The sequence below is a fragment of the Lactuca saligna genome, chromosome 2 (genome assembly GCF_052625555.1).
Source record: "Lactuca saligna cultivar CGN05327 chromosome 2, ASM5262555v1, whole genome shotgun sequence".
NCBI lineage: Eukaryota > Viridiplantae > Streptophyta > Magnoliopsida > Asterales > Asteraceae > Lactuca > Lactuca saligna.
Window position 1 is genome coordinate 164,094,988 of NC_136418.1, and position 10,717 is coordinate 164,105,704.

General features: G+C 38.2%; 1 protein-coding gene across 1 annotated transcript; it reads left to right on the top strand.

Moving 5' to 3' along the window:
• Positions 1-328: 328 nt before the first annotated feature.
• Positions 329-3,276, top strand: LOC145030327 (U-box domain-containing protein 51-like). The gene is made up of 8 exons (XM_078978712.1): positions 329-515; positions 627-742; positions 818-939; positions 1,031-1,324; positions 1,407-1,626; positions 1,713-1,814; positions 1,890-2,273; positions 2,362-3,276. The coding sequence occupies exons 1-8, from the start codon at positions 329-331 to the stop codon at positions 3,061-3,063; spliced, it is 2,127 nt and encodes a 708-aa protein (XP_078834838.1). The 3' UTR covers positions 3,064-3,276.
• The last annotated feature ends 7,441 nt before the right edge of the window (positions 3,277-10,717 follow it).

Consider the following 10,717-nt stretch of genomic DNA (forward strand, 5'->3'; position numbering starts at 1 on the left):
TTATTTTCATATAGTTTAATAAAATCATATTAATGCGTATTGGTCACTTCTAATCCATTCAAAGATATGTGGAGAGAGTTTTTAGGAAGTGATTTGATTAGAAACGATGGAAAGGAAATGTAATTTGACTTGGTGCTTTCCAACCCTTGCCTAAAGTTATACCAAACAATCCTCTACCAATTTGTCACGTTAACAATCCATTCCCAAAACCAAACTAAATAAAAAACCATAAAGATTTAACCAAAAACAAATGAGTTCCAAAAATCCAGGACAATGGAAATAGTTTTCTGTCATGTCCCAATAGAAGAAAATAAAGAAGAAACAAAGAATGTGGTTTCCTAAGACAACGAGTAACTCGTCCATCCGTGCCGGAAATGGGCAACGTAAGGGAAACTCCATTGTGGCTGTCGCAATAGACAAAGATAAATACAGCCAACACGCTCTCAAATGGGCTGTTGAACACCTTCTCACCCGTGGTCAAACCGTTGTCCTCATCCATGTCAATCACAAATCAGGCAATAAGCAATTCCTCGATGAATTAATATTTACACAAATCAGAATTTTCATTTCTACAAAACTTTATGTTAGAAATCATAGTTGATGGATCTGTTGGAATCCTATACAATGTCTCAGTGACATATCTAACAAAATCCATGTTACGGATGTAGGGGGAGGGCCTGATCATGAAAAGAAGATTCGAGACCTATTCCTCACTTTCCATTGCTTCTGTACCCGTAAAGACGTATGCATGCATGCATGCACATTTCCATACAAAAACTTGATTATAAATACTATATATTTTTTATTTGATTTACAGGTACAATGCATTGATGTCATACTTGAAGGCACCAACATAGCAAAAGCGTTAGCAGAATACGCTTCTGAAAATGCAATAGAGTATTTGGTGCTTGGTGCATCCTCACGACATGGTTTCATTAGGTGAAATTAAGACGATAATTTATTTATTTTTTACACGTTAAGATCTTTTGACTAATCGTTTAATTATTTAATTAACTCTGATATATACAAGATTCAAGACCTCCGATGTTCCCAGCAGTGTAATGAAGGTGGCCCCAGATTTCTGCACCATTTATGTCATCTCCAAAGGGAAGATTTCGAGTGCAAAAAAATCTTTAAAAGCCGCTCCGTTTGTTTCTCCGCTCCATGAACAGATCCAAGAGAAATCAAACAATGCAAACAGTTTCGTGTCAATTGCACCCAACAACAACAACAATAATAACAACAACCACAGTTTTCAATCCAGAGCGCCGGAAAAGCCGCCGGAGAAGCCCCGTATGATGCCGGAAAAGCTTGAATCCTTCAGGTAAGTTTTAAGTTTCCATTGTACTTCACGAAAGCACCTTCGAACATTTTTGCAGAACTAAAAGCGGTTAATTAATTACCAGATCGCCATTTACTCGACCTGGAAGAGCAGAAAATGCGAAGCTCTTGGAGCTTCAGGATTTAGACACTGATATATCGTTTGTGGGGAATGCGAGGCAGAGCACTGATCGTATGTCTCTCGGTAACTACTACGACCTGGACATCGGAATAACTGATCGGAATCGTGATGATTTCTCATCGTCTTCTTTTGAGAGCCGAGCCTCATCTGCATCTCAAAATATGGTAAGTATGCATTAAACAAAGCCATCTCCCAGATCTAAAACAGATATAAAACATGGATTTACTTCGATCTTGATGAATTCATACAGGATGATGGTGACAATGAAATGAAAATGTTAAAGATGGAACTCGTGAGGAAAATGGGCTTATATACTGTAGATTGCAATGAAGCAAGTGCAGCAAAACAAAAGGTCTGCTACAAAAGCACTAATAGTGATTATTTTATGTGCAATAGATGACTAATTAATATGACATAATCGAAACAGGAGGGACTCCAACAGTGGCGTATGGAAGAACAGAAGAGATTATTAGAGGAGGCTAGAGAAGCTGGAGAGAAAGAGAAAGCCAAGTCCCAGGCAACAATGGAGAAAGCAGAAGCATCTAAAAGAATCATGGAATTGGAATCTAGACGAGTAGTCGCCGAAATGAAAGCACTTACCACAGACGATGAGGATCCCGATAGCAAATTCGAGTATAAGAAATATACAATTGAAGAGATCGAAGAGGCTACAGAGTTTTTTGCACAATCTAGAAAGATCGGAGAAGGAGGCTACGGTCCTGTTTTTAAAGGTATGCTCAGTCAGACCGTTGTCGCCATTAAAGTGTTGCGTCCAGATGCTGCACAAGGAAGGTCACAGTTTCAACGCGAGGTATATAGGGATATGAATCGTTGAATTGTAATTAAGATTTAATTTAAGGATCTCTACAAATAATTTATTGGTTGATGAATGATGATAGGTGGAAGTGTTGAGCTGTATGCGACATCCGAATATGGTTCTCCTCCTTGGAGCCTGCCCGGAATACGGGTGTCTGATCTATGAATACATGGGTAACGGTAGTTTAGAAGATCGGCTACTCAGAAGAGGAAACACGCCACCGTTATCCTGGCAAATCAGATTCAAAATCGCGTCAGAAATCGCCACCGGAATCCTGTTTCTTCATCAGACAAAACCAGAACCGATAGTTCACCGTGATCTGAAGCCAGGAAACATTCTCCTAGACGAAAACTTCGTGAGCAAGATAAGCGACGTCGGACTAGCGAGGTTACTCCCGCCGTCGGTTACTGGTGACATGACGCAGTATCGGATGACATCGGCAGCAGGGACACTTTGCTATATTGATCCGGAGTATCAGCAGACGGGGATGCTTGGGGTGAAATCTGATGTCTATTCTCTAGGGATCATGTTATTGCAGTTGATTACAGCTAGACCGGCGATGGGTTTGAGTCATCATGTTCAAAACGCCATTGATGATGGAACTTTTGGTAAGATGCTGGATCCGTGTGTCACTGATTGGCCTCAAGATGAAGCCCTAGGGTTTGCAAAATTGGCACTACAATGTGCTGAGTTAAGGCGTAAAGATAGACCGGATTTAGGGAATGTGGTTTTGCCGGAGCTTGCTAGATTGAGAGACTTCGGTGAGGAGAGCATGCCGCCGTGAACAACACCGTGTATATATACCAACTAGTTCAGAATTCAGATCCTTCCCAACCATAGCTATAGGTTTCACTGTAGGTGTGTATATATTGCTACCGATGAATATTGAAATTGTATATTTACAGGTGAAGAACTTGGTGCACCTTGTATAGAGCTTATGGTTTTCTTTTTTCTTTTTAATTTGCTATCTTCGATATAAGAATCGTAAAATTTCTTTCGTTTTCTTGGTCATTAATTACAAAAAAAAAAAAAAAAAAGGGGAAATAAGTTTTTGGGATAATGATTCTAGCGGATAATTCATTTTTACTAAACTTTTTTTCGTGATATATTAACTATTGAACTAGTTAAAACGTGTATAGTCGATCATAAAGGCAAATGTGAACAATTTCAAATAATTCAAAGGTAAATCGAACACGAAAAAAGTTTAATTACTAAATGTAAACAAAATTAAAATTTTATTACCCCTTCAGATCATTATCTCATAAATGGTTCTAAATGTTATTAAAGATGAACACAAACGGGATATAAAAGTTATAAAAGTGATATACATTTATTGTATAAGGTGTCAGAAACAATACTTAAAAATATAGTAGGAGCGGCTTCAATCACAAAGAAACAGAAGGAAAAAAAATATGGTGATTTCATACATATATTTAGGGTATAGGCGACAGTTTTCACTCTAGAAGGTAGAGATTGTCGTTATAGATCGTGCGAGGAAGAAATAACATATATTTAGGACATAGGCGTCGACTTTCACTCCAGAGGATGGAGATGGTCGTTGTGAAGATAATATGATGTTAGATTTAAATCGGGTTTTTCTCTTTACAAGGGCATGCAGTTTGATAAATATAACATCGTATTATCTTCACAACGACCGTATCCATCTTCTAGAGTGAAAACCGTCGCCTATATCCTAAATATATGTTATCTCTTCCTCGCACGATCTACAACGATCGTCTCCACATTCTAAAGTGAAAACTGTCGCATGTCCTAAATATATGTCTGAAACCACCATATTTTTTTTTTCCTTCAGTTTCTTTCTGATTAAAGTCACTGCTACTGAATTTCTAAGTGTTGTTTCTAGTACCTTATACAATAAATGTATATCACACAATTACTACAACATCCTCACTTTTGTAACCTCCATATCCTGCTTGTGCTTATTCTTAATAACATTTGGAACCAATTAAGATAATGACTTGCAAGGATAACAAATTTTTAATTTAGTCATTGAATCTTTTTCGTGATTAATTTACTCTTGAATTATTTAAAACTGTTCGCATTTTACCCTCATGACCAGCTAAAGGATATGATCGTAATTTTTGCAACGTGTTATCCACACGTCGTTGGACACAACTTAAAAGTTTCCCAATATTTGGTCATTCATTAGTCAGAGAAAGTCGTTATAATGATATTATTCGGAACTACAACCATTCTCATAAATGAAGAATGTTATATATATATACACACACACACACTCTTAGGTTTAAACCTATAAAAACCACAGTTGAAAAAGAAAAACACTATTTGTCTCTTTAGAGTGTCATTTTCCTTTTTGTTGTGGGTTTTGTTTAAAATCAAAAAATATATGTTAAAATTTAGCTTCATAGGAAAGGCGGGAAAAGAAGAGTTTTGGATGATGAGGCGTTGCTACGTCATGCCATTTTGTTTTGACTTATGTATTTTATATCAAGCAAACCTGTTTTCTGAACAATGTAAACTACTTAATTATCAATGCAATGGTTGTATGGCTTTGATCACTATTATTCATTTCTTATGATACTGTACATGAAGTCAATCCACCCCCAGATATTTCCGCCATTTTGGTTTGGGGGTGTGACAATCTCCCAGAAGACACGTGGTCTTGGATCAATATGAGCCCCGAGAACGTTGCAAGGAATGTTTCGGTGGTCCTATACCCATGCAATTATGGTGGCCAGGAACAAAACCTAACTATAAAAGAAAAGGAACGATTAAGGTACGGACCACGATCTCAATACTCATACATTGCATACTCAGGAAATCATTCTCCTGATGGGAAATAGTATTCCAACCTTGCAGGAAGTCAAGTATTATCTTGGGAAATGTTTCGCTATGAAGGATCTAGGAGAAGCTACATGTATTCTTGGTATAAGAATCTACAGGAACAGGTAGGAATGGTTACTATGACTAAGTCAGAGTATATACTTGGATAAAATATTGAAAAGATTCACCATGTAAAATTCCAAGAAACCCATGTATCATACTATTAAGTTGAGCAAAACTTAATGTCCCAATAGCGATAAAGAGATAGATACTATGAGTCGGATTGTATGATTCAACTATAGGATCGATCATATAATGTATGACATGCACTCGACCTGATGTGGCTTATGCTTTGAGCATGGTTAACAGAAATCAAGGGAATCCTGGTTTAGCTTATTGGACGACAGTGAAGAACATTCTTAAGTATTTACGAAAAATAAAAGATGTGATCTTAGTTTTTGTAGGAAAATATGAACTTAAGGTGAGTGGGTATAGATAATAGTTATTGTCAATCTGGTTGGGTTTTCTTGTTAAATGGTGGGCCAATAACTTGGAAAAGTTCCAATCAACAAACGGTGGTTGACTCTACTTGTGAATTATAGTATATCGTAGCAAGCGAGGCAACAAAGCAGGCTATGTGGTTAAAGAAATTTATTAGGGATCTTGGAGTTATTCGATCAATCCAAGAATCAATGGAGATTTTCTATGATAATTAGGGTGTGGTAACTTTGACAAAAGAACCTAAATATCATATTAGATCTAGTCACGTCGAAAGGAATTATCACTACATTTGACATAAGGTTAAAGAGGGTGCACTCGTGGTGAATCGTGTATCATCAGAAGAGAATCCTTCTGATCCGATGAAGGGTCTGAGCAAGGTCAAGCACTTTGAGCATGTCATGAGCATTGGTTTGAGAGACGATATTAGATTTTAGATGTTAGTGTCGATATTATTTTGAAACTATATAGCAATAAAATTGTAATTGAATAATGATTAATTAAATAAATATTTCTTTATATTCAATGTGTATGATGCTATTTTTCAATTAATTTATTATTGCGTTTCACTTTGCATATTTTACTTCCTGAATATTTAGTTATTCAAAGACCATAGTCAGTCATACTTTGGAAGTAAGTATTGATTTAAGACTGTCATTGTTAACGTTACCTAACGGCCATGTTAAATGTAATAGAAAATGTAAGAGAGATGTAACTACCTTGGCTAAGACCCGGTCTTGGCCTAAGAGAGCCAAAGCCAGAGCGATAGCTTATTTCTCGTCACAAGGAAAGAACATTCCATGTGATCTCCTCATTCACTCACAACCAATGAGAAAGCAACGAATAGCCCGGGTGACGCCCAGAACTGACGTTACTTGCCGGCTAGTTAGCGTGAATAGCTCTCCCAGTAAGAGGGGGGCATGTTTCACGCTCACGAGGCATGATCCCCACAATCCGTTAGTAACAGGTATAAAAGGATCTTTTCCATATCAAGGAAGGGATCCATCTTCTCTCTTATGAAGATTACCCTAAATTTTCTCTCTCTCTCTCTCTCTCTCTCTCTCTCTCTCCAAAAAACTAACTTGATCGTCGGAGGGACGTCTTAGGAGAACACCCAATCGTCCTTTAACGATTCTTTTGTGATTGTGTTCTCAGAGAAGCATCCAAGTCAGATTCATTCTTCAGTATCCAAACCATCTGCGAACATGTCACAACATTTGGTGCCATCCGGATGTATCCTCAGAGTGATACAACCAATAGACGATGCTGGTTCCCTGCATAAGGGGGATCTAAGCCCAACAATATCTGGGATGGCAGTAGAAGCTCTGTTTAGAACGCACGAACCACTCCAGGTGCTGATGACACAAATCCCACCAATTATGATAAGAACAATGGAACCAGGGCTCTAGAGCAGTTTCCTCAGATGGCGATATCACATCCCAATCTATTGTAGATGAATCCATATGATGGCACTGAGGTATTCACTATCTCTAACTCCCGTAATAGAAACACACCTCACCACATAAAAAACAAGATCAAGATACTCTCGAGAAACCTACTCAACATCAGTTTCTCGAGCAACGATCCTATACCATCAAACTAGGATCCCACTCCTCATATTAGGATTCATTCGTAACACGAAGGTCCACCGAATGTACATTGACAATGGTAGTTGCTCTGATATACTCTATGAGCACTACTTCCGGCAGCTACCTGACACGTGGAAGGAGGGGGATCCAACCCTAAACTAGTGAACCATTAATAGGATTTACCGGGTATAGCTTGTGGCCACCAGGAGCTATTTTGTTGCCCTTAACGTTGGTCAGCCACAACAAAAGGGATCGAATCACAAGGACAACCGAGTTCTCTATGATCCGATACACAGCAGAACACAACATTCTGCTTGGACAGTCAGCAATCGCTTTACTTCATCTCGTACCATCGACGATACATGACATCATTAAATTCAGCACATGCCAGGGATTGTCGGCGGTCTTCGCCACAAACACCAGAGCACAACATTGCCACCAAATCATAGGCACCTAGAACTCGTGTGCGCGCCAAAGAAGTCCAATGAGGGATGTTTCACCGAGCAACACCAGATAAACAAACATGGAGTATCCAGAGCAGCTCATGTGAATTAGCCCTAGAGGTGGACAAAAGAACAGGTCTAAACCAATCCAAAAAAATAGTGTATGAACTGAACATGTCCTTAACCAGTCCTGATAATTCTAAAGAACAAAGGAACAAATTCGATGTAAAGGATGACGGGGGTATTTTTGTGGGCTATTCCTTGATTTCTAAAGCATATAGGGTTCTAAACAAGAAATCTAAGAGGATTGAAGAAACCTACTATGTTATGTTCGATGATAACTATCTAAAGAAGTTCCAGAAATTAGATCGTCAATCTGAGGAGATCTTTCCAATGACGAATCCAATGACCATCCCTTTCTCGAATCTTTACGAGTAATTCATGAACCTCTTTGATGAGCAAGAAAAGGCGATTTCTTCGGAATCCAAAGCAGCAAATAACAAGGAAGACGAGCTCAAGAAGATCATTGATGATGCTGTGAAGGATCTTGAAACGAGCCTACCAGTCCGAAAGCTTCTGACATTCCATCTCAAACGCAAGCTATGAATGCTCCAGTTCAGGGAGAGGGTTTTGCTTCTACACCCACCTCAAGCACACCTATTTAGAGGGATAATTCAACTCCTCAAGTAAACCACGAAAGTCCAATCCAAGGGGAGAACCAAATTCCGAACGAAGAACAATATCCATCATTCGAGGGGGAGAATGAGACTGAAAATAATGATTCAGATGTTCAGTTAGAATTTAAAGATGTAAATGCATAATTGGATCCCTCATATGACCCGAACTATCCTCCTTTGATCAAATGTACCAAGGATCATCCCAAATCGCAAGTGATTGGTTCATCTTCCTCCAGTGTTCTTACAAGAGCTCAACATAAAACGAATCAGACTGCACTATTTTCAAAAATGGAAATTTTCATGTTTCATTTGTTCATATGCAATATTGAGCCCAAAACTGTGAAGATCGCTCTTGATCATTCTGATTGGGTGCAAGTAATGCAAGATGCGCTAAATGAGGTAGAGCGCAACAAGGTTTGGAGACTAATTCCAACTCCAAAGGAGGCATCAGTTGTAGGTCTGAAATGGGAATAAGCTCGAAAAAGAAGGGAATGTGATTCAGAACAAGGCTCGCTTGGTAGTAAAGGGGTATTTCCAAGAAGAAGGTATTGACTACGAAGAAACTTTCACACCTGTAGCAATACTGGAGTCTGTTCGCATCTTCTTAGCATATGCCTCTCATAAGAACTTTGAAGTCTATCAAATGGATGTGAAGTGTGCATTCTTAAATGGTGAACTAGAAGAAACAGTAGATGTGGAACAACTACCCGGGTTCGTAAATGAGAAATATCCTAACCACTGCTATATTCCGGATAAGGCTGTGTATGGTCTGAAGCAATCTCCATGAGCATGGTTTGAAACTCTCACTCAATTTCTAAAACAGGCTAAGTTTAAACAAGGCTCGACCGACCCAACCTTCTTTCGCAAGAAAGATGGTGACCACTTTATGATTGTCCAAATCTATGTTTATGATATCATTTTCAGATCTACTAATCCTAGATTAACAACATATTTCTGAAAGTTGATGGGGACTAAGTTTGAGATGAGCTCAATGGGTTCGATTAAATTTTTCCTTGGTTTGTATATTAGATAGAGTCAAGCGGTTATATTTATAAATTAGGATGCTTATACAAAGACCTTACTTGTGAAGTTTGGAATGGTGGGAGATTCGAATGTGAAGGTTCCAATGGCATTCGGAACGAAGATAACACCGTCTTTGGACAAACCAGCTCTTGATCTGACTCTTTATCAACAAATGATAGGTTCATTGATATATCTAACAGCTAGTCGTCCAAACACTATGTTTTCTATTTGCTATTGTGCCAGGTATTAGGCAAATCCTCGTGAACCCCACATGACCGCAGTTAAGAATATCTTACGATACCTTAAACGAACTTCCTCGCTTAGAATTTGGTACCCTTCTAGCTCATGGTTCTTTATGCAAGCATTCTCCGATGCTAATCTTGGTGGATGCGGTCTTGATCGCAAAATTACAACTGAAGGATGTTAATTTCTTGATGGCAAACTCGTAAGTTGGTAATCAAAAAAGCAAACATGCATCTCCCTATCTACCACTGAAGATGAGTATATTGCAGCCACCTCATGTACCTCGCAAGTCATTTGGATCCAAAGTCAGCTAAGGGACTATGGCCTTAATATGAAGAGAATCTCTTTATACTGCGATTTCGAAAGTGCAATTCGCATTTGCCACAACCCTGTACAAATTTCCAAGATTAAGCATATTACACTGAGTTATCATTTCATAAAGGATCATGTGGATGATGGAAATGTTGAAATTCACTTTGTGCGATCTGTTGATCAACTAGCTGATATCTTTACAAAAGCCACACCTGAACAATCTTTCTATCGAATTCTTTAATGCTTGGGTATGATTTAAGCGCACTCTGTTCTGAACCCATCTTCACATTCGTAATGCATTGGTTAACCTGCGAACGGGTTCGAACCCTCAGAGTTACTCCCAACTCACTGTTCACACTCCGAATGGATTTGAACACTCACAACGGTTCGTAGTCCACTATTCACACTGCGAATAAGTCGAGCACTCACAACGGCTCGCAATCCACTGTTCATCTCGGACTCAGAACTTCATCCATCCTTTGTATATTATGTATGTTTTATTTTATCCTTCAAAATCCAAAATTATTTTATGTTTTTATTTCTTTTCGGAAAAAATTTCAAAATCTAAAAATATTTTTCTTTTCTGTTTTTATTTCCTTTTCAAGAAAAATCGAAATACAAAAATATTTTCTTTCTTGTTTTTGTTTTATCTTTTTAGAAATTAAAATTAAACTATAAAAATATTTTTATGCTTCATTTGTTTGTACTTTATTTTTTAATTCATATTATCTTAGGTACTAATTTGTCATCTCAATTCGGAAAGAAGGGGCAGGTATACAGCTCCAATTCTATGTAATAGCTAAGTGTCCCTAGAAGTATGCTGTTGCATGTTATCTGAAGCCTCTGAG

Excerpts from the sequence above, each read along its gene's own strand:
- LOC145030327 (XM_078978712.1), top strand. The coding sequence starts at position 329 with ATGTGGTTTCCTAAGACAACGAGTAACTCGTCCATCCGTGCCGGAAAT. Across the intron at positions 940-1,030 it reads TCACGACATGGTTTCATTAG|ATTCAAGACCTCCGATGTTC; the intron begins GTGAAATTAAGA and ends GATATATACAAG. Across the intron at positions 1,815-1,889 it reads CAAGTGCAGCAAAACAAAAG|GAGGGACTCCAACAGTGGCG; the intron begins GTCTGCTACAAA and ends TAATCGAAACAG.